Below are 23520 nucleotides of genomic sequence, written 5' to 3' on the forward strand. Positions count from 1 at the left end.
TCAATAAACCATGGGGTAAAATTCATTGTTCAAGTTTCACCCAAAAATGTATACATTTCTATCAGTTTTGAGGCTTTTCAAAATTGGTGTTAAATGTACATTCAGGAATTCAAATGCTAGTAGGTTCTCTTTTACATAGATTTAAATAAATCTTTTAATGTGATTAAGTGATTTAATGATGATTGTGGTTATGCTATACTGATAAAATAATCTTAATGAATAATGTTTTTGTGTTTGTGTGTTCAATGTGTGCACATCCTGGTTTCAACAGCGCGAGAAGGTGAGTTCTGTGGTAATAGTCTTCACGCTTTCTACTTGAGCTCTGGTTTTAAGTCATTTATCATCATATCTGTTTCTTCTCTCTTCTATGAGGATGAAAGGATTTATTTTGTCATTACAGGAGAAAGAGACTGTTGATTGGTGGAGTAAGTTTTATGCTTCTGTTGGAGAGAGTGAGAAATGCCGCCCATACCTTGACAAAGGTTATGACACATTGGAGGTGTGAATCTTGTCTAAACTGTATGATAACAGAGGGCAGATATACATATTTAATATTAAATTAATAAATGCTTAGAAATTTATTTAGTAATGTTACTATACAGATGAATTGTTCACCCCAAAAGTAAATATTAACTGATAATTTTTTTAAAATTATTATTATTGTTATATTGGGTAAACTTATTTCACTTATTTTACTTACACTGCAAAAAAAGGCTTATCTTACTTAGTATTTTTGTCTTGTTTCTAGTCAAAATATCGAAATATTCTCAAATCAAGATGCATTTACTAGATAAGCAAAAAGTAAAATATTTAGTCTTGTGTTACCGGGGTTATTAATAAGTGCATTTTGCTTAAAATAAGTGGGGTAAGAAAAAAATAATCTTGTCAGATAATTTTACTTGTTTTAAGCAAAAATCACTTAAAAAACAAGACTAGATATTTACGTATTTTTGCTTATCTAGTAAATAGTATTTTTGTTCCTAGTCAAAATATCCAAGTATGATAAGCCTTTTTTTGCAGTGTATTTACTTATTTTACAGATTGATGTTTTGTCTAGTGTTTGTGATGAGGTTCTCTTCTCTTGGTTTTCATAGGTATATGAACATGAGCTTGAAAGCGTAAAAGAGTTCTTGGGTCTTACTGATTTCTGCAACACCTTCAAATTGCAACGTGGTAAAAGTGAAGGTGAAGATGATGACCCTGCTGTAGTTGGAGAATTCAAGGCAAGATGTCTTATTAATTTGCTTCAAGAATGAATGTAATGCTCTTTAAGTCACACCTTATGTTTGTTTCTGCTCGTGGTTGTGTAAAATAAATAATTGTATGTGTTATTGTTTGTTTTCAGGGCTCCTTTAAGGTGTACCCACTGTCAGATGACCCCGGGGTGGCTCCACCTCCACGTCAGTTCAGAGAGCTGCCCGACAGCGTCTCTCAGGAGTGTGTGGTCAGAATCTATGTGGTTCAAGCCATTGACCTGCAACCCAAAGACAACAATGGCAAAGTACTTTCATTCATTCAGCATTTCAGAAAGTATCATGACATATTTTAATTTTCAGTTTTTAAAATTCCTTTTTAGTAAAATGAAAAAACAAAGCTCTTTGTCTTTTTCAGTGTGACCCTTACATCAAACTCTCTCTGGGGAAAAAGTCTATTGATGATAGAGACAACTATGTGCCATACACCATCAACCCAGTATTTGGAAGGTAATGCCATAGGTTTATTGAGAGTTTATCATGTATTCAGACTGACATGTCTTTGAAGAAGACTAAACTAGGTTTTCTGTCTCTCAACAGAATGTTTGAACTGACATGCTTCCTACCACAAGAAAAAGACCTGAAAATTGCCGTCTATGACTTTGATTTGCTCAGCCGTGATGAGAAAGTTGGGGAGACGGTGATTGACTTGGAGAACCGTCTTCTTTCTCGCTTCGGTTCCTACTGTGGTTTAGCCCAGACATACTGCATGTAAGACGCATACACTTTAAAGGGACAGTTCACCCAAAAATGATAATTCTGCCATTAATTACTCCTCATCATGACGTTCCAAACCCGTAAGACCTTTGTTCGTCTTCAGAACACAAGTATAGCTATTTTTACTGAAATCCTAGAACTTTCCGACCCTCCATAAACAGCAAAAATTTCATCAAAAAGATCTTAATTTGTGTCCCGAAGTTGAACAAAGGTCTTACGGGTTTGTGACGACATGATGGTGAGAAATAATGACAGAATTTAAATTTTTGGAGAACTATTCCTTTAACGCAAACTTAATATTTTCTTTAAGGACAATGGTAGAGACATTGGTTGATTAATGGTATTATTTATTAAATAGTTCTGGACCAAACCAGTGGCGCGATCAACTCAAACCATCTCAGATTCTTGAACAACTTGCCCGTTGGAAAGGATTGAGTCCACCCAGAAGTGAAGACAACGGAAACACGTTATCCTTTGGTGGCCGATTGTACTGCCTCTCTGACTTTGGTAATTTTCAGAGCTTTTTGTTTTTTGAACCATTTTAGTGGCTTGACAAGCTGTTGTGCGTTATACACTCCAAAGTGGGTACAGACCTTCAGCCAGTTTAGGTTGCTATATCTTTTTGAATTGATTGGCTGTACAACTGTCCTATAGCAAAACAAAACTACAAAAAAAAAGACATTTACACATAGTCCACAAGAGAAAATAATAGTTGAATTTATAAAAATGACCCTGTTCAAAAGTTTACATACACTTGATTCTTAATAGTGTGTTTTTACCTGAATGATCCAGAGATGTTTTTTTTAGTTTTTTTTTGGTTTAGTGATAGTTGTTCATTAGTCCCTTGTTTGTCCTGAACAGTCAAACTGCCTGCTGTTCTGCTGTGAACCCTTTTTAACAATGACTGTATGATTTTGAGATCCATTTTTTCACACTGAGGACAAATGAGGGACTCATCTGCAACTATTACAGAAGATTCAAATGCTCACTGATGCTTCAGAAAACGCGATGCATTAAGAGCCGGGGGGTGAAAACTTTTTCGAATTTGATGATCAGAGTAAATTTAACTGATTTTTGTCGGGGAAACGTGTAAGTTTCTGTTGTAGCTTCTGAAGGGCAGTACTAAATGGAAAAAAGAAAAATGTGCACATCTTAATTCTGTTTTGAGTTTACACCCCTTGCTCTTAATGCTCTTAATTTTCCTTCTGGAGCACCAGTTAGTGTTTGAACCTTCTGTAGTTTTGAATAGCTATTGTGCTGGTTTTGTTTCGTAGACCTGGCAACCCTGTGCTGCCCCTTAATTTGAAAACTCCTGTTTTAAAGTATTTGAACAGCCACCCAAAGTACACAAAGCCAAAATAAACTTGGAACCTAATGATTTTTAAAAGCTGCTTGAAACTTTTAGCCTATTAAAAGATGTGTAGTTATACCCTAGTGCTGTAGTATTTATGTATATGTGTGCATTTTAGAAGCAAACAAGGAAATCCATGAACACCTGGGTCCCCCAAGTGAACGGATTGCTCTGCACATCCTCCGAACTCAAGGCCTGGTTCCAGAGCATGTTGAAACCAGAACTCTTTACAGTAGCTTCCAGCCGACACTCGCACAGGTGTGATGCTTCTCACTGGACAGTTCTATCTAAAACTCTATTTTGTTTGAAAGTAAGTTCAAAATACTGCTTTATTATCTGTGTTATTGACTAGTCTGTGTTTTATAGGGAAAGCTTCAGATGTGGGTTGACATTTTCCCAAAAAGTCTTGGGCCTCCTGGACCTCCTTTTGACATATCTCCACGCAAAGCAAAAAAGTGAGAAGAAATTGGTACTCTCTGATATGCTTTTATGTTGTTGGGCGATAGACTCACCTAAATTCTTTCTATCAGGCATTTTCTGCGCGTCATTGTTTGGAACACATCTGACGTGGTTATGGATGAAACCAGCATTACTGGCGAAAATATGAGTGATATCTATGTGAAGGGGTGAGTAAAAGGTTGTAAACTTTTAAGGCAAAAACATTGGCCGATTTTGAGTTAATTAGCTTTCATAACATGTCTTAATTTATCTATTTGCGTCTGTAAATTTTAATAACAGTACATGTATTTTAAAGGCCAATTTTTTTTCCTAGACACTGAGCTTCAGTACTTCCACTTAAGTAGCACCAAACTTTAATTATGTATTTTGTATTTTGAAGGTTTTTACAGAGGAGTTTGTTCATATATAATTTGCCTGATTTATATAAGATCTTTATAATGTTTTCTAGCTGTTGACAGGATTTTATAGTAAAATAATGAAGTGATATTGTAAGTATTTGAAGTGATAAAAAGAGAGATACAAAAAATACCTCTGTAAAAAAAAAAAAAAAGTACAATACATCAAAAACAAGAGTTAAGAATCTAGCTTTATCCAATGTTCAGGTTTCTGGTGCATCTTTAATTGGATAATAAGCATATTTAAACAACATTTCAGAAAACCTGTAATAGAAAACAGTTGTTTTGATTTACTGTGATTATTAGATATTTGGTAATCACCCTGATTGATTAGGCACACTTCCAGTCAAAAGTTTTTGAACAGTAAGATTTTTAAAAGTTTCTTCTGCTCACCAAACTTGCACTTATTTGATCCAAAGTACAGCAAAAACAGTACAATTTTAAAATATGTTTTACTATTTACTAACTGTTTTCTATTTAAATATATATATTTTAAAATATTTTCCTGTAGTCAAAGCTAAATTTTTAGGATTTGTAACATACACTATACTATGAAAAGCGTGTTGGTATAATTTGCCCAAAAAATCATCTTTTAAAATTACAGGAATAAATTATATTTTAAAATATATTCAAATAGAAAACAGTTATTTTAAGCCGTAAATACAGTTTAAATTTTTTACTGTTTTTGCTGTACTTCAGATTAAATAAAAGCAGACTTGGTGAGGAGAAGAAAAAATCTTACTGTTCAAAAACTTTTGACTGGTAGTGTACATTTTTATTTACACTGTTCAACAGTGGCATCTTAGCTTAACGTGTATGTCTTTGATCAGTTGGATGCCAGGTATGGAAGAAGATAAGCAAAAAACAGACGTCCATTACCGATCTTTGGATGGCGATGGCAATTTCAACTGGAGATTTGTCTTTGGATTTGAATACTTGCCTGCGGAGGAGCTGTGTCTCGTATCTAAAAAGGTAATGTGCTCTGGTTTTGTTTAACGTATTATGAAGAGCACTTGGAAATATTAAAATATTCTTTCTTTTTTTGTTAAAAAGGAAAATTTCTGGAGCCTTGACAAATCAGAGTTTAGAATCCCACCCAAACTCATGGTTCAAATATGGGACAATGACAAATTCTCTCTGGATGATTACCTAGGTGAGACGTGTGTACGCAGACCTTGAAAATGTTGTCGTCGTCATATTTTTGGGTCTGTGTATTAATCTCACTTATGTTACAGGTGCTATTGAGCTTGATCTTCAACACCTCATCAACCCGTCCAAAACAGCTGAGAAATGTAGCCTTAAAATGGTGCCGGATGGAATCACACCTCTAAAATCAGACGAATTTAAGTCCCTTTTTGACCAGAAGTCAGTTAGAGGATGGTGGCCATGCTACATGGACAAAGATGGGAAGAGGGAACTTGCTGTAAGTGCAGCTAACAGTTTTTTTTTGTATTAAAGTATTTTTGTATGGTGCAGTATGAGATTTTATTTTTCATGATAGAATCAGATGGATACAATCAAACCTCTACATTAAATATTGACATTTTGGTAAAATGGTTTGTGAATGTCATTTCATTCTGACAATTTCTTTTAAAAGTTTGACTAATTGGGGCTTGTTTATGTGTTGGTTTCAGGGAAAGGTTGAGTTGACTTTGGAGATAGTGAATGAGAAGGAAGCAGATGAGAGACCTGCTGGAAAAGGCAGAGATGAGCCCAATATGAATCCGAAACTGGATCTTCCCAAGTAATTGAGTCTCACTTTATGTACTTTTACTGTTGTTTGTTTAAAGAGAAGATCATCACAAGATATGTTTCTTTTTTCAACTTCTCAGGCGACCTGAAACCTCATTCTTTTGGTTTACAAATCCATGCAAGACGTTTAAGTTCATAGTGTGGCGAAGATTTAAGTGGCTGCTCATTGGCCTGATTGTGCTAATCTTAGTGCTGTTGTTCATTGGAATCCTCTTGTATTCTTTACCGGTAAGGACACACTTCATCAATCCTGTTAAGACTGTACACTTGAGATGTACAGTGACATGCAAAGGTTTGGGAACCCCTCGCAGAATCTGTGAAAATGTGAATTTTAACAAAATAAGAGAGAAAATAGAAAATGCATGTTATTTTTTTTTATTTAGTAATGTCCTGAATAAGATATTTTACATAAAAGATGTTTACATGTAGTCCACAAGAAAAAACAATAGCTGAAATTATAAGAATAACACCCCTCAAATGTTTGGGAACCCTTGGTTCTTAATACTGTGATTGTTTTTAATGAGTCCCTTGTTTGTTCTGAACAGTTAAACTGAGCACTGTTCTTTAGAAAAATCCTCCAGGTCCTGCAAATTCTTCAGTTTTCCAGCATCTTTGCATATTTGAACCCTTTTCAGCAGTGACAATGTGAAAAGATGGAGCTCAAAATCATACAGAGGACAATTGAGGAACGCAAACACAACTATTTAAAAGGTTCAAACATTCACCGATGCACCAGAAGTAAACACAATGCATTAAGAGCCGGGGGTGAAAACTTTTAAAAAGGATAGAAATATTTTTTTCCCCATTTAGTACTGCCCTTCAGAAGCAACAAAAGATACTTGCATGTTTCTCGGAAGACCAATTAACTCAAATTACCTTGGTCTTCAAATTCCAAAAGTTTTCACCCCCCAGCTTTTAATGCATTGTTTCTCCTTCTGGTGCATCAGTGAGTGTTTGAATAGGGTGACCATACGTCTTTCCCTGGACATGTCCTCTTTTTAGACTTAAAAGAATGCATCTGGCCAGGATTTCTAAATTGCCTAAAATCATCCAAAATCGCCCTAAATGTCCAGGATTCGGCTTTTGCTTTCTACAGTCGCCATTCATTGTGTGCCTTTTTGAATTAAAGCCTTGCGCTGGGCTGTTGTCTTAATCCCGCTCCTGCAAATACTTTAATATTGAATATAATTTTTTCACATCACAGTCTCTATATCAATATACAAAGTATTTAAATTCATGGTTGCCAAATCCGCATTTTTTCCTCGAAATTCATTTTAAACCGCCGATTTTCTCCCGTGGGTTAAAAGTTTGAAATATTGCATACGTTTCATTTGACTGAAATGCTTGTATTGAATAATTTTGCATTCTACCTGTGATAAAACTGTGGTAGATATTAGTTTTGTGAAGGATGGCCACTGTGGTAGGAAGCTTTTTAGCTGTGTTTATGATCAAGTTGCAGAACAGTGACTGTAAAATATGCAGTTTTAGTAAGGAAATTACATATTTTGATGCTACATCCCTTTTTTTTTTTTTTTTTTGCAAACTAAAATATGGTCACCCTATGTTTAAACCTTTCTTAATAATTGTGAGTCCCTCAATCGTCCTCTGGGTGAAAAGGTGGATTTTAAAATCACATACATTCACTGCTGGAAAGGGTTCAAATATGCAAAAGATGCTGAAAAACTGAAGAATATGCAGGACCTAGATAATTTTTCTGAAGGGACAAACAAGGGACTCATGAACAACCATCACAAAACAAAAATAGTCGTAGATCATCCAGGTCACCACACAGTGGTATTTCTGTCAAAAATCTTACTCAGGACAGTACTAAATAAAAAAATAACATGCATTTTTTATGATCTCTCTTAATTTGTTAAAATGATTCACATTTCACTGATACTGCCAGGGGTTCCCAAACTTTCGCATGCCATTGTAGTTTGTACAATGCTAATGTTTGCTTGTTTGTTTGTTTTTCAGAACTACATTTCCATGAAAATCGTCAAACCCTTCAATTAAATTCAAGAGGAGTTCAACTTTGTCATTTTATCCATGTGGTTTGCATGATATGGGATTCACTCAGTGAAATGACCAAAAATGGTTCATTTTCTTAAAGACGTACACACCGTCAATACAGTGTTCATTTTGTTGTGGTTTTTCATGTGGTTGTTTAGGTATTTGCCTTTAATCACTCTTTGCACCGAACTTAAATTTAATTATGGTTTAGCGCTTTTTTGGTTTAGGTTTCACTATTTCACTTTCATATTTAGAAACATTATGCACAAACCATAAAGTGTTTTCTATTGTGAAAAAAACATTTTATTGTATTATAACCTAAGATCATTTTAAAGCTGATGGGTTCAAAAATATATATTGTTAAATAAAGATGTTATGTTTGTGTAAATTGCCCACTGTGTCTATTTTGTCATTTTTAGCAGCATAAAAAGTTCAGTCATGTTCTGTTTACATTATTTATCAATGTTTTTCAGTAGTGAAAAGGCCAAACTTCTAAATGTAAAAACAAATACGTTTTTTTATATTTCATAATAATATAGCACAGAAAGGGCACATATAATACTGTGCTGTTTTCCCTAACATCTCCATGATTGAAAGTTAATGGCTTATTAATACAATAAATCAACAACAGTCATGTCATTTACTCAAAAGCGCAAAACATTTAGCAATTACAAAGTACATATCTATTTTAAAGTTAATTGAGTAATTTATTTTCACACAATTTATTTCAACGATACAAAATTGCCTAATTTCAGTATTTTGTTTTTATAACCGTTAGGTGTCGCTATGTACATTTATTTCTATCACGAATGATTATCAATAACAGTTTAATTTGTCATACAACTGTGAGCCTGGACTACAAAACCATTTTTTTTATGCCAAAAATCAGGATATTAAGTAAAGATCACGTTCCATGAAGATATTTTGTAAGTTTCCTATCGAAAATATATCAGAACTTAATTTTTGATTAGTAATATACATTGCTAAGGACTTATTGGACACATTTAAAGGCGATTTTCTCAGTATTTTGATTCTTCTGAGCTTTTCAAATAGTTGTATCTCAGACAAATATTGTAATATTCTAAAAATAGTAATAATAAAAAAAAACTTGACCTTTAAAAATTGACCCTTATGACGTGATTGTGATCCAGGGTCACATAAAACAATTGTAAGAACAATGTATATGGTCTAATCATTTATTAGTTAAATTGTATTAACAAGTTAAAATAAATATATATATATATTTTTTTATTATTTAAAACTGTCAAACGCTAAAAGCAAAATCTGGACCTTGGGCTCATTGTTTATTTTTTTTATTTTTTTCCTCACAATGATTATAACATTGAGCTAAAATAAGGTCAATAAATAAAAATAAATATAAATAATGAATGATAAAGTATAGGTAAATAAATTCAGGACTGCTATTAAATTGATGTTTTTTAACTATAAATGTTAATAACTAGGTTCTGCCCAAAGCATCCTTGCTCTCTTTTTTAAATTTCATTTCATTTTAAGAACAATTTAATTGATTTTAACAAACTGTAAATAAACAATATGTCATAATAAAATAACGTCTATCAAAGGCTCTGTGTAAACTATTCACCTTACATATATTACATTAAACGAATTATTACTAATAAATGACACTGACACTCTATCGAAAAGAAGACAAAGTAATAGTTGCGTGTTTATTACTTATTTATAAGGAACTTTATTTGCGGATGTGACGTCGTTTCAAGCTCAAGTGCGTGACGTGATATTTAAATAGCCACCTGAGGCGTGATTAGAGAAACGGCTCGACACCGTTAGCGCTGTTGTGGCGTATTTTAGTGTGAAGCAAACAAACTAACGCGCAAACACTCATTACTAAACTGCTGTTCAGATCTTTGTTTGATCTGAGAATAAAACAGCGACGTTTAAGCTCAGGTAAGTTACTTTAAATTCTGTTTGTACTGCTAATTTGCTAGTCAGTTGCGACAGGTGCTGCTGAATCAATAGTTAGCCACCTGAAATTTCAAGGAAAGTAGATGTGTTTTTTTTTGGTGTGTTTATTATGGAGTCCAATTGTTTTTCATTTAGTTGTTTTTGTAGTAACATACGGTTTTAGAATATCAGTTGTGAAATGTTGTGTCTTCGTACATTTAATATTGAGAGAGATGTTGTCTGTCAGGTGTTTGTATTTCGCGGCGGAAGGCCGATGCTCTTCTCATTGGTCCATTGACTCCATTCAGTTGTTTTCTCCTGATGATGTGATATTTGAGCTGCTGGAGGCGGCCACATATAGGTTGTAATGGTGATACCGGTGCTGTTTCGTGTGTTGAAGGCTGAGATTCTGATGTTGGAGGGCACCAGACTCGTTTAAGTGAGTCCCATGTTTCTCTAAAGCGAACACGTTGCATTCCGCGCGTTATCATTATCATGACTCCTGCTTAAACGGTAATACAACGCTTGATGGTCGGTTGACTGCACAGTTGCATTAAGTGTAAGTTACATTGTTTATTATTTCTCGCACTAGTGCAGCTGAAATGTATACCCACTGCATTACCCGTATGCTTGTTGCAATTTCACAGCTAGGTGGTGCATGAGTTTGCGTGTGTGATTTGTATCTCAGTCTATGCTTCCCACACATAAGCTAGCCATGCTATAAGAGACTACTGTACTGTTTGTTCATGTTAACAGTGCAGGGGACATGTGTCTGCAGCTGCAGGTATTGTTTAAAATAGACAATGGCATAAGCTTGTGTTTTTTGATGTTTCAGTACAATCACTTAGCTTGTCTAGATTAAAAAATGGTTTAATAAATAAAGAGGACTAAATTAGTAGTAAGATAGAAACCGAACTAATGTAGAGAAAATCATGTGTATATAATAAGTTTTGAAATTGATATTTATACATCTTGTTAGGATATGATATGGCAATATTTGGCTGAGATACAGCTATTTAAAAACCTTGAATCTGAACGTGCAAAAAAAAAATCTAATTATTGAGAATCGCCTTTAAAGTTGTTTAAATGAAGCTCTTAGCAATGCATATTACTAAGCAAAGTTTTTATATATTTGCAGTATTACATTTATAGAATATCTAAATAGGACATGAGAGCATTTGATATCCTAATGATTTTTAGCATAAAAGAAAATCTATCATTTTAAGCCATACAATGTATTGTTGGCTATTGCTGCAAATATACCTGTGCTATTTATGACTGGTTTTGCGGTCCAGGTATGTGCCACAAAATTAGAATATCGAGGGGAAAGTCCATTTATTTCAATTTGTTTCAAAAAGTGAAACTTGTATGTTATATTAGTTCACTACACACACAGTGGAATATTTCAAGTCTTTGTTTCAATTTGAACAGTTTTAACTTGCATACTAAAGCACTATTAAAACAAACTAAAATTTAAAAAAAAAATGTACTAAAATTGTTTATTTAGATCGTTTCCTTTTGTCACTACTGAAACAATGATGGAATGTTGTGGTTGTGACCGTTTTGGTAGTTACAGTTTTATGGGATAACAACCAAAAACATGGTGACAAGATGTCATTACTAAAACTTCACCAAATGTTTCCTCAAAGAAGCTAATCAGCACAAGTTTTATGATTTACAAAGAAAATATATATTTTTTTATAAGTTAATTTTTTTTTTTTTTTTGCTTTTTAAAAAAAATCAAAAAGATATTTTTAAAACAACAATGGAATAAAGTTTCAATATTGTTTTCATAATTAGAAATTTTGGGGTTAGGGTTTGGGACAGCCACCTCCCAATTGAAAGTCCTCAATAAATGATTTTATTAAGCTTACTGATATTTTAGATAATATTGTGGATTTCAGTGGATAATAGAAGAATTTTAGTAAATGTCTAAGATTTGAATAATTAAGTGTTTTTTAAATGTGGTTTTTGGTTGTGGGGCAGCAGTTTGCACCAATTCTGAAGAATGACCATATATGTGTGCATTAATGCTTAGTCCTAGACTTACATTAATTTCACTTTCTTGTCTTATTCTCTTTGTGAGTAGGCAATGTGTGGGTGGGTGTGAATCTCTTGCACTCTTGATACTTTATAGTCTCGTCCCTTTTCAATGTGTTTTTATTCCGGATTGTGACTGATATATAGGTTTTTGACCAAACATATTGGGGAAAATTAGCTTTAAGTCCCATTTAGTTCTGAACTTCTAAGATACAAGTTTTATGACCTCTTATAAGAGAGTTATGACTCATCTTCCCTCTGATTGCGTATCTTCATGTGGAATCTTGCCAGAACCCTCAAACAGAATGAGTAGTTCTTTTTGTAAGACTGAATTTATTTCCACCCATTTGTCATTGAAATTTGGTTCCTGAAGAATGAGAATTGGTGGTCACTCACTGACTGTCGTTCTTCTACTCCACTGTTCGCAGTACGATCTCTTGAAAAGATGTTGCCATGTGCACCAGCAGGATATAATGATCAGTGCTTAAGGACTGACCCATATAATCCTGACTCTTTGATTTGGAATGAGAAATCAATAAAGGTGGAGTTAAGTGTGCGTAAGAGAAAGTGCCATTAGTCAGCTTGATTCTAGCTAGTGGTCAAATGTCACCACAAATGATTTGACTTAATGTTGTGAGTGCTAAATGAGCTCCCAAAATTTGTATACATGAATTGAGATCACTTAAATTATAGCTGTTTTTCCAGATATTACTCTTAATTTGTGAATGAATAAAATTGTTTTTAAAAAGAATTTTTTTTAAATGTTACAAGCTGAATTTTATTCTATGACTATATAGGATTATAAATCGCTTCTCCCTATTTTACCTGTTTAAAAAAAAGTCCTTTATGCTGCCTGACATTGCAAACTGGTGTTTAGCATTTATTAGTTCTGTTTAATTAACACATTATTATGCAGTGCAAATAATTTTACTGTTACTGTGCTATATTCTCGTAGTAAAAATATTCACTGCTAGTCAAAAGTTTTTGAACGGTAAGATTAAAAAAAAAAGCCTGCATTTATTTGGTCTAAAATACAGCAAAAGCAGTAATATTGTGACATTTTTACTATTTAGAATAACTGCTTGCTGTTTGAATATATTTTAAAATGTAGCCTAATTTATTCCTGTGATCAAAGCTACTTTTTCTGCATCGTTACTTCAGGCTCCAGTGTCATATGATCCTTCAGAAATCATTCTAATATGATAATTTGCTGTTTAAGGAACATTTTTATCAATATTTAAAACGGTTGAGTTCTTTTTTTTTTCAGGATTATTTGATAAAATAGAAAGATACAAAGATCAGCATTTATCTGAAATATAAAGCTTTTGTAATATTATACATTATACCATTCAAAAGCTTGGATTCAGTATAATTTTTATAAAAAAGTAATACTTTTTATTTAACAAGGATGCTTTAAATTGATAAAGTGATTATAAAGACATTTATAATGTTACAAAAGATTTCTCTTTTAGATGAATGTTTCTATCCATCAAAGAAACCTGAAAAAATTGTACTTTCAAATTAGAATTATATAATGATTTCTGAAGGATCGTGTGACTGGAGTAATGATGCTTAAAATTCAGCTTTGAAATCACAGGAATGAATTACATTTGAAAATGTATTCAAATAGAAAATGGTTATTTTAAATGGTAAAATATTTCAAAATTGTACAGTTTTTGCTGTGCTTGGATCAAATAAATGCAGGCTTGGTGAGAAGAGACTTTGAAAAACTAAAAATCGTACTGTTCAAAAACTTTTGACTGGTAGTGTACAGGCTAATTAATTGGAAGTCTTAAACATTCAAAGAACATTTTCAAAGCGTTTTTGCCAACTTGTCAATATTTTCACAATCATTCTCACAATTTCTGTCAAATCAAAAACCTGAAACGCGCACACTTACCCTTGATTAGCAGAACTTTTTTTTCACTCCTGCATGTTACTGCAAAGTGTAAACCGTAATGTGTCTCAGGTGATCACACGTGATTGGATCACCAGAGATTACTACAAGGTGCTAACCGGGCATCATGCTCAATTTTTTTTTCCGTTACTTTTTAGCACTTTTACAGATGCAATTCATCCCATGTTCAAAGTACAGTGAAGCACCTTTAAAATGGATAGATGGCGACAGATCTCGAGGATAAGGGAGGGACAGTGAACGGTTAGTGGCTCACATGTCACATACAGGAGCTGAACACAGGAAGTAGAGCAAGCCTTCTTAATTCGCTTGATCCGTCCAGAGCTCCTTGTGCCTATAGGAGCGTGAGTATGCTGTAATGTGATTGTTCCATGGGATGACCAGTGACGACACATGGGTTCTGGAGAGCTGGGGCTGGACGGTGCTGTGTGTATTACACCTATTTTTTTTTCTTGTGTTTAAATGTATTGCTATAAAGCATTAGCTTGAATGCTAGTGCTGTTCTTGGTATCGATTTAAGGCTGGAACTTTAACAGCGGTAAGCTGACCTTAATTATACATTGTCAGGTTACTGTTTAGCATGCGTTCTGTTCAGCAGCTGCTGTCTGAATGTCCTTTGTCACACTGTCAGACCTCAAGCAAGCAGAACAGCTCCAAAGTTCACAGACGTGAATGCTGGGATTGTTACTAGAGAGATGGCAGTTGTTGCTGTCTTTGAATCATTGGCTTGAGTTTAGAAATGGTGGCTGGGCACAGCTAGTGGAAAATGACCAGACCCATTGTGTTTGTTTTACTGGATAACTTTTATTTATTTATTTTTTTTGTGGGTTGAGTTTTTGGGTTTAGAGTTTATCTTTGAGTTTTAATGTGTAACAAACTCTCCACTTGGTCTTTGCTTAGTGAGTGTTTTTCTGGTCTGACCTATAGTGGCACATGCTAAAGCAAGCATCACTATTCATATTATGAATACTTGTGGTTCTGTGAGCCCCTGGTTAGTGATGTACCAGTGTTTTTTGGCCTTTTACGTATTAAAGGCTGCTAAGAAGCGTTTTAGCTTTTCTGTTGCAAACCTTTATTGATGAAGTAGCAGTTAAATTGACAAGTTTCTGTGATTGTGTGCATACAAAGAACAGAAAAAAAAAGTTCCTTTCCATAGAGGTTATTTTTTATCATAGTCATGTTTGTTTGATTGGTCAGAGTGTTAGTGGTTTCTGGCTTTCACTGTTGTATGGTGTAAATGAATGTTTAATAATTTTCTGAAGTGATATAAAACCATAAACAAGTTGACAGACTTGCAACTACAGAGCTGTGTGTTTACTAAAAAAAAATTGCATGCCTTAGAACATTAGTCAGCCAATCAGAATCATTCAACAGTCATTTGGTTTAAAGGAGTAGTTCACTTTCAGAACAAAAATTTACAGATGGTGTATTCAACATACCACTACCCTTGTCATCCAAGATGTTCATGTCTGTCTTCAGTCGTAAGGAAATTGTTTTTTGAGGGAAAACATTTCAGGGTTTCTCTCCATATGATGGACTTCTGTGGTGCCCCTGAGTTTGAACTTAAATGCAGCTTCAAAGAGCTCTAACCTGTCAAAGCCAAGGAAAGAAGGGTCTTAACTAGCAAAAAGATTGGTTATATTCTAAAAAAAAAAACAAAATTATATACTTAACTTCAAATGCTCACCTTGTCTAGCTCTGTGTGTGTACTCTGTGTAAAGATTAAAAAGTACATAAATGTTTTTAGAAAATAACCGATCGTTTCACTAGATAAGACCCTTCATCCTCGGCTGGGATCATTAGAGCCCTTTGAAGCTGCATTTAAACTGCATTTTGGAAGTTCAAACTCAGGGGCACCATAGAAGTCCATTATATGGAGAGAAATCCTGCACTCTCAAAAAGGATGTGTTAATTTAACACATTGTGTTATGTCTATTTTAGCACATTTTGTGTTACTTTGTGTTAAATGTGTGTTAAAAACGAAAAAAGAAAGTATCCAACACAGTGTGTCCAACACAATGTGTTAAATATCAGCCAATCACATTGCTGCTTGCCTCACTTCATGAGCCGTTATTCTACTGAGATGAGCAAATTTCCTTGTGCTTCAAGTTTTCATCGTCAGCAGACATAACTTCGATGTGTGAAGGTAAGAAATGTTTGCATTTACCATTATACGTTTTTAAAATGTCTTTTGTGATAGTTTTGGAGACGGTCGAGGGGCATTTGGCACATATACATGGTAGCCGGAAAACTGCCAAACGAAAGGCGATGCGAGCTGCCCATCTCGACGGTGGGAGCTTATTTTAACAAGCTTTACAGTTACTTTTGTTAGATTAATTGTGAACAGAATCGCTTTTAATTAATCATTGACACGTTGTAGTGCTTCACATTAGGAAATGCATTCGTTCGTTGTGTCTTTCTCTTTGAAAATGAACATTCGTGGTGCCATGTATTGTGCAAATTTCCCTAACGCTAACAATCTCTGATGCTTAAGCTTTTCTTGCCTTTTTAGCTATCGCTATTTTACAATATTCGCTTTGTGTAGCCTATAAATAACAAAAGTATCTTTATTTTACTCTTGCAGCTTTGAATGGAAGACACTCCTGAAGCACTTGTGGCAGTTACTGACGTGACAGACAAACCAGGCAGAGACTTCATCTCACAGACCCTCACCATCACTTGTATGCTGATAAAAATATGTAAATAAAATGATTAATACTTAAGAGGTTGTCAAATACCACTTTTTTTTAATTTAAAGTACAAACTTTATAAACCATTAACAACTTTTCACTCAAGGAACAATTAAAATGTTGAAATGACTGTATTTTGATTGTTTACCTCCCTTTTTTTTACCTTTTTGAGTTATGTAATTGTTAGTAGCAGGTTTAATAAATTGTGTTTAAACTATACATTAGTTTGCAGTGTCTTTATTGCATACAAAACTTGTTAAAAAATAAAACATACTTGACACACATTGTGTATTTATAACACAATAGTGTGTAGAAAAAAACAAATTTTCTGTGTTAGCTGGAATAACACACTGAGTTAAAACTAACACAAAATGTGTTGTCCTTAACTAGACACAAAGGTGTGTTAAGAAACTACACGGGCTGTGTTGTTTTTAACACATCCTTTTTAAGAGTGTGAAATGAATTTCCTCAAAACACAATTTCTTTGCGCCTGAAGAAAGACATGAACATCTTAGATGACAAGGGGGCGAGTACATTATCTGTAAATTTTTGTTCTGAAAATGAACTACTCCTTTAATTGTTAATCTCTTGTGGTAGCTGGTCCTAATTAGTTTTAAAAAGTGCTTTTTGTCTGTCTCCCTCAGTTCCAGCTACTCCTCTTCAGCTCAAGACTTTGAGAGGGAGCTCAGGATTGGGCCCGTCTACGAGTCCCCCAGGATGTCGAGACGCAGTCTCCGTCTGCACACCAGCACCAGTCACTATGGAGACGACAGTCTGCTTGACCACAGTGCCTCCTTCAGCCGTGACAAGTGAGTGCACTTTGTCCATGAAAATCAGCTGGGGATTGTTAGCAAAACTTACATATACAGTAAGGGGAAAAATTATTTGGTTGTTTGTTTGTTTTTTGACGGTGGGGATGGTGTTCTTGGTGTCATAGGCAGCATTCCTCCTCCTCAAAACACGGCGAGTTGAGTTTGATGCCAATAAGTCTCATCTGACCACAACACTTTCACCCAGTTCACTTCAGAATAGAGCTCTTCACAGAGGACCCGAGACCCGAGGACCCGGGACCTGACCCGGGACCCGTACGGGTTCGGGTCTATATTTTAAATGGTTAGCCGGGTCCGGGTCGGGTCCAAATCTATTACTTCGGGTCCCGGGTATGTTTAACTTGTGTGTAATACCCGAGTCGATCGGAGAACATCGCACCTTCCAGTGTCAGTCACCACTTTGCACATGTTTTGTAACTTGCATCTTAAAATTATGATAAGAAAAGTGTGAGAAGGAAATAAAAAAAAAGAAGAAGATTAAATAAATAAATAAAAATGCGTGTCGCGTGACCGCAGCAGCGAGAAGCAGAGCGCAGGAGGAGTTAACGTAAACGGACGGTCGGTGATCATGGATTCCTTCATGAGTGATGTGAAATGAAAATGAACAGTCACATTAATGTTGTCTGTGATGTTTACACTGCATTAAAATAACGTGCATGAAATGTTTCTATGGCAACCAGAGCTGGCGACTTTTACCAAAGACCAGAGCCATAGAGAAACTCTGCCAAATACTATAGAATACCCTTAAGGCCTTAAAGGGACTTTGCTTTTACTCTGCTATAGTACACATAGCATTCTTTCTTACGTTTATAATAATACGGAAGAACCATCTTGTTATATTTTAATTTTTTGGTCAGGCTCGGCTCAGAGAGCACAGTGATAATAGAAAATATGGTGGAAAAAATACACTCTTTTCAGAATAAGCTATTTACGCTATCAAGCTGTCTCGTGCTATACGTGCGAATTCCTCCTTTAAGTTTCATAAGATGACCACTAGGTGGAGCTCTAAACATATGTTTTGTATTGCTTTATCTTACTGAAGAAGATACTGTTATTGAAGATGCACGCAGTAGTTTACCGCATTCATTGTTCTGTGCCTTTTTGGAAAAAAAATGTTTAATTATAAATTAATAATATTAATTAATAATAAATTAACTAATAAATAAAACAATTGCGCCGAGTCTTTATTACAATCTGCAAAAGTATCGTTATTGTAGTTCAAAAGGGTAAACACAACGGTCGAAGTTGACTTAGAGAGAAAAAAGTATTGCATTGGTCATTCGTCACCGACCGTGACCGCGAGTAGCCTGCCCTAAAGTAACTATTAAAGCTGGAATAGTGGATTAAAAAGGGTCTTTCTGTCGGCAAGAGAGAAGAACAGCCTAACATGTAAATGTACTGAAGGAGGTCTGTATGCAACGCTACTAACAGTAGTTTATGCTAAAAAAGTTTTTTTTTTTCCTTCACAACTTATTTATAGTTAATAGCAGTTTGCTGTGCAATATGTGCCGATCGGGTACAGTCGGGTCTGTGTCTTCCCAGCAGAGTTCGGGTCCAACTAGTAAATTTAAGGTATATTTCGGGTTTTCACGGGTTCGGGTCCCACTTTAAAATAAAATACGGGTCCGGGTCGGTTCCGTCCAGGACATTTACGGGTCTCTTCGGGTTCGGGTACGAATTTTTGGACCCGTGAAGACCTCTACTTCAGAATCATTCAGACATTGCACTAAACTGTAGTCACCTTCTCACCAAGCTGCTTGGTGATGGTCTTGTAGCCGATTCCAGCCCTTTGTAGGTCTACAACGGGAGTTCTCAACTCTGGCCCTCAAGGTCCATTTTCCTGCAGAGTTTAGCTCCAACTTTAATCAAACACACCTGAACCAGCTAATCAAGCTCTTCATCATTACTAGAAAGTTACAGGCAGGTGAGTTTGATCAAGGTTGGAGGTAAACTCTGCAGGAAAGTGGACCTTGAGGGCCAGAGTTGAGAACCTTTGGTCTACAATCTTGTCCCTGATGTCCTTGGACAGCTCTTTGGTCTTGTCAAGGGTGGAAAGTTTGGAATCTGATTGATTGATTGCTTCTGTGAACAGGTGTCTTTTATACAGGTAACAAACTGAGGCCCCGTTTACACGAAGGGGAGACGAAGATTTTGAAAACTCCGTTTTCACGTTGTAGTGTGGACTGTGAAAACGGAGGCTTTTGAAAAAGATGACGCGTTTTTATAGTCATGTGACGCATATTGTACCAATTGATATCCATGTTTACACCAGTAATTGTGGCTGTGCTATTCACTGTCACACTTGCTGCTAAAGAGATTTACCTTGTACACTCTTCAAATTACAGTCCTAAAATGATGACAGAAAATTTACTCACAGTTGCTGTCCTGCAAAACATGACGACAACTGCTTTTCAGATAAAATATGAATGAGCGCGATATAGACGCGTCAGTAGATGAGATATTTCCATAAATTATCACGCCAGAAGAATTGCGTGAAAACTTATTACTTATATCAATTCATAAAATGTTTCACAAATTGCAAAACACAATTCACAGATTTACAACTGTGTACAACATTTGTGAATGTTTAAAAATCACGAGTGTTTAGCCAATCAGATTTGAGCCTGTCGATCGACCAATCATAACCCGCTGTGGGCGTACCTACCTTACGTTACGTCATCAGCGTGAGTCCATAATTCCAGAATCCAGATACGATTCAGCTGTTGATCGTCTCAATTTGTTTTATACTGCATGCTTACTTAAAAATCGGGTACTTAAAGGTCGTTTAGACACACTCGTTAACGTGACCAGTGTAAGTCAGCAGCTGCGCAGAGCGTATTATGTTTTAATGTTTATCGATTGTTACGTTTATTTAATAAAGAAACATTCACGTATATTCCATAATTCCATACTGCATAAAGATATTACAACTCAATGTAAAGCACAGGGCCGCTGGCCAAATGGGTGCCCTAAGCAGAAATTTACTTTTGTGCCCCCTCCCCCAAATATTACGGAAGTGTAAAAAAAAAAAAAAAACCTACTAGGGGCCAAAATAGAACTTTATTTAAATAAAAGTAAATACATAAATAAATTGTATCATTTATAAATTACAATTAAAGCTCTACAGCAAAAAATACAAACTAAAATTACACTTTAAATAAAACATTTCAAAATGTGAAATCTTAATAAAATAAACAATAATAAACTGAAATAAAATCAACACTGTCATCTGCTGGAGCTTTCCAAAGTTCAAAATTTACAATAAAGCAGACTTTGGCAATAAAGCAGACAAGGGTTATGATGTCCACATATTTTTGTTGAGGAAATGATAGGAAAGATTTTGTGGATATTTTAAATGTTTGGTCAATATTACACAAGGAATTCGATCATCATCATGTAAGTGTAACAACTACATTTACCAGGCCTTTGGTGTCCTTTTTAGGCATTTCTATTAAAATTGTAATGTGAACTGTTAATTTTGTATTAGATTATGTATTTTAACACTTATTTAATGACACCATATGGTCATTATTAATCAATAATCATAATTGCTTCTGTGTTTTAATATAATGCATTTTAAGTCACCGTGTTTACTTAGATCTGCTTGGGCTATTCATATTAAGAAATGCTTTAGTCGTGAAATTATTACCGACATTAAAACACATTATTAACGTCGACAGAATAAAATAAAGTTTCACAGGGTTATGAGCGCACCTGAAAGTGATGCACGCGGGCTTCATCTTGGGCTTTTTTTTTTTCTTTCGTTTCTCGGCGCCGGACTTTTGATGTCTTTTTTCCAGGACCAGGCATATTGTCCATCAATTATTATCATAATTTTCGGCCAAATAGGCAGCCGTAAACGGAGGTGAGGGAGCGTCATCACGTGTTCTTACTAGCCTACTCTGCGTTCACCGTAAAATGCAATATATACGCTTATTTTTGTTTATTTGTACATGTATATTATTAATTTATTATTATAATATATAAAAACGATTTTTTTTTGAGCAGCTGGGATGGTGCCCCCCTGGGAGTTGGTGCCCTACGCAGACTGCGTACTCTGCGTATAGGGAGCGGCGGTACTGGTAAAGCATAAAATAAGGTTTTAACAGATGGGATATGTAAATCAATAGAAAATTATCTGTTTGGATATTTTTCAAGCAGTCTCTTGTGTGTTTTTTTTTTTTATTTTTATTTTTTATTGAAAACAGGAAAGAGTTGTCAGAGCAAAACTTGTCTTGTGTCTCAAATCCTGCAATGGCACGCATTCAGCTGATGACGATGTAATAACATACACACATTGTAAACCATGTACATTTCATTTAAGTTGTTTACGCTGCAGATACTATTTATTTCAGAATTGTGAGGCTTATGATGTACAAGTAGCTGCTCCTAATTCAACCTCTGCCACAAATTATGAAGTGATGTGAATCTAGAAGTTTCATTTGGAACTGTAACTCTTTCAAAACAGTCATGCTGCATCCATTTTGACAGTTTCAACTGATTTAAGTCATGCATTAATACATTTCTTTTAGAATGGTACCCTATGACTTTGTATTTAAGGCATAAAGCTTTATGCATTGTTAAATGTTCTGGTTTTATGTCAGAATTAAAACATTCAAAACAAGTCGGAACTTGAATGAAGTTTACTGAATGATCTTTGGTGCATTCTTTTTTTATGATCAGTCTGTCTGACTTACCAGCAAATTCCACAACTGTTAATACTGAAGCAAATACAATAACCTAACATCATCTTGCTACAACATCTGCTAACCAACGTCATCTTGTTTAGTTTAATCTCAAAGATTTTTACATCACTGCTCAACATAAAATTAAACATGGTTAATCACAATAATATAATATTTAAAAAAAAAAGTAAATGAATGTTGATTACATTAAAAAAAAAACAATGCATAAAGGTAAAGTACATAAAAGAGATAAAGATTAATGTAAATGAAGAGGTCTGTAACTGTCATCCAGATGTTGTTCCAAAGTGTTAAATCCTGAAAAATGCAAGGAAAATGATTAGTGTGTTTAATTAAACACTGCATCCAGTTGCACAAATGGTTAGTACAAACACACCGTTATTCATACACTGAGTTCTCGTGAGGTCTATTCATCATTACATAAAGTTATAATAATAAAGGCAGGGTCAGTACTAAGTGGGAGCTAGACTGGGCAGAGGACACCCAGCGTTTTTAAACAAAAACATGGCAATAAACAATTCTTTCTTCATTTTGGCCAATATACAGGACATTGTGGCTAACACAAGACAGCATCTTTTGGCAACACTCTGAACCTTTCTGGGCCTTAAACGTGGTAGGACATGGCTCGAAATTAACTTTATTTGGTAGCACTGGTGCTCCCAACTTCAAAAAGTTAGGAGCACCAAAAAATTTTTAGGAGCACCTAATTTCGTTTTAGTAATGTGCCGATCTTGATTCTTCATGGTCAATTCTTAATGCAGATGTTTTACAAGCTGATTCTGAAATGGGCTGATTCTGAAAGCCTTTTTATATATTTATTTTACGCCTCAAGCAAGGGACAAGAATGAATGAAAATATGAGTACAAGAACAAGGTTTATTTTCTCTATAGTTACAGCCGGTTAAAGATAGAGTTAAAGCCATTTAGAGGCAACCACTGCATTTTTAAACAATCTACAGTATAAACAACAAAAAATAAACGACACTTCTTAGTCGTGTAGACAATAAATGCAGGCATGATCAAAGTAGGCTACTCTTTCAATATTCAAAGTGCAAATGACCGAATTTTTCTGATACAGAGCTACAGACACAATACAGCTTATTGCCCACATACTAATAACAGCCTAGATATGTTATGTAGCCTAATTTGCACACATTGGGCAAACGTGGGGTATTAAAATTGCTTTTGAATGCGTGGGCGCGTTTTACTTTTGGTTTCGTTTTAACCATACACCACAACAATTACTCGCACAAATGCTCCCAAATATAATTTGAGGTCGCGCAGATTAAATTTTGGGAGCATATGCGACAAATGGTCGCAATTTCGAGCCCTGTAGGACCCTTGCTGTCTATGGAGGGTCGGCAAGCTCTTGGATTTCTTCAAAAATATCTTGTGTCCAACGACAAACAAAGGTCTTACGGGTTTGGAGTGACATGACGGAGAGTATTTAATGACAGAATTTTCTTTTTTGGTTGAACTA

The 23520-nt window shown here is 34.9% G+C and overlaps 2 protein-coding genes across 5 annotated transcripts in view; both read left to right on the plus strand.

The window, feature by feature from the left end:
* The window catches only part of myof (myoferlin), a 41529-nt gene extending 33197 nt beyond the window's left edge, over nucleotides 1-8332 (plus strand). Inside the window, exons 39-54 of the mRNA XM_073827715.1 lie at nucleotides 272-280; nucleotides 401-499; nucleotides 1095-1223; nucleotides 1346-1501; nucleotides 1612-1703; nucleotides 1794-1964; nucleotides 2329-2477; nucleotides 3440-3579; nucleotides 3688-3776; nucleotides 3852-3947; nucleotides 5006-5147; nucleotides 5229-5328; nucleotides 5411-5598; nucleotides 5810-5919; nucleotides 6008-6155; nucleotides 7905-8332. Coding sequence (XP_073683816.1) covers nucleotides 272-280; nucleotides 401-499; nucleotides 1095-1223; nucleotides 1346-1501; nucleotides 1612-1703; nucleotides 1794-1964; nucleotides 2329-2477; nucleotides 3440-3579; nucleotides 3688-3776; nucleotides 3852-3947; nucleotides 5006-5147; nucleotides 5229-5328; nucleotides 5411-5598; nucleotides 5810-5919; nucleotides 6008-6155; nucleotides 7905-7943 — 1857 coding nt within the window. The 3' untranslated portion in view covers nucleotides 7944-8332. The remainder of the gene's footprint in view (nucleotides 1-271; nucleotides 281-400; nucleotides 500-1094; nucleotides 1224-1345; nucleotides 1502-1611; nucleotides 1704-1793; nucleotides 1965-2328; nucleotides 2478-3439; nucleotides 3580-3687; nucleotides 3777-3851; nucleotides 3948-5005; nucleotides 5148-5228; nucleotides 5329-5410; nucleotides 5599-5809; nucleotides 5920-6007; nucleotides 6156-7904) is intronic.
* Nucleotides 8333-9732: 1400 nt separating this feature from the next.
* The window catches only part of sun1a (Sad1 and UNC84 domain containing 1a), a 29763-nt gene continuing 15975 nt past the window's right edge, over nucleotides 9733-23520 (plus strand). Inside the window, exons 1-2 of one of the 4 annotated variants that reach the window (XM_073828248.1) lie at nucleotides 9733-9866; nucleotides 17153-17317. In XM_073828248.1, the coding sequence (XP_073684349.1) occupies nucleotides 17226-17317 (92 nt within the window). In that variant the 5' untranslated portion in view covers nucleotides 9733-9866; nucleotides 17153-17225. Of the gene's footprint in view, nucleotides 9867-10222; nucleotides 10423-14104; nucleotides 14357-17152; nucleotides 17318-23520 lie in introns of those variants that run through there. The other 3 variants (XM_073828249.1, XM_073828246.1, XM_073828247.1) reach the window with 3 other exon arrangements.

This window comes from Garra rufa, chromosome 22 (assembly GCF_049309525.1).
Source record: "Garra rufa chromosome 22, GarRuf1.0, whole genome shotgun sequence".
NCBI lineage: Eukaryota > Metazoa > Chordata > Actinopteri > Cypriniformes > Cyprinidae > Garra > Garra rufa.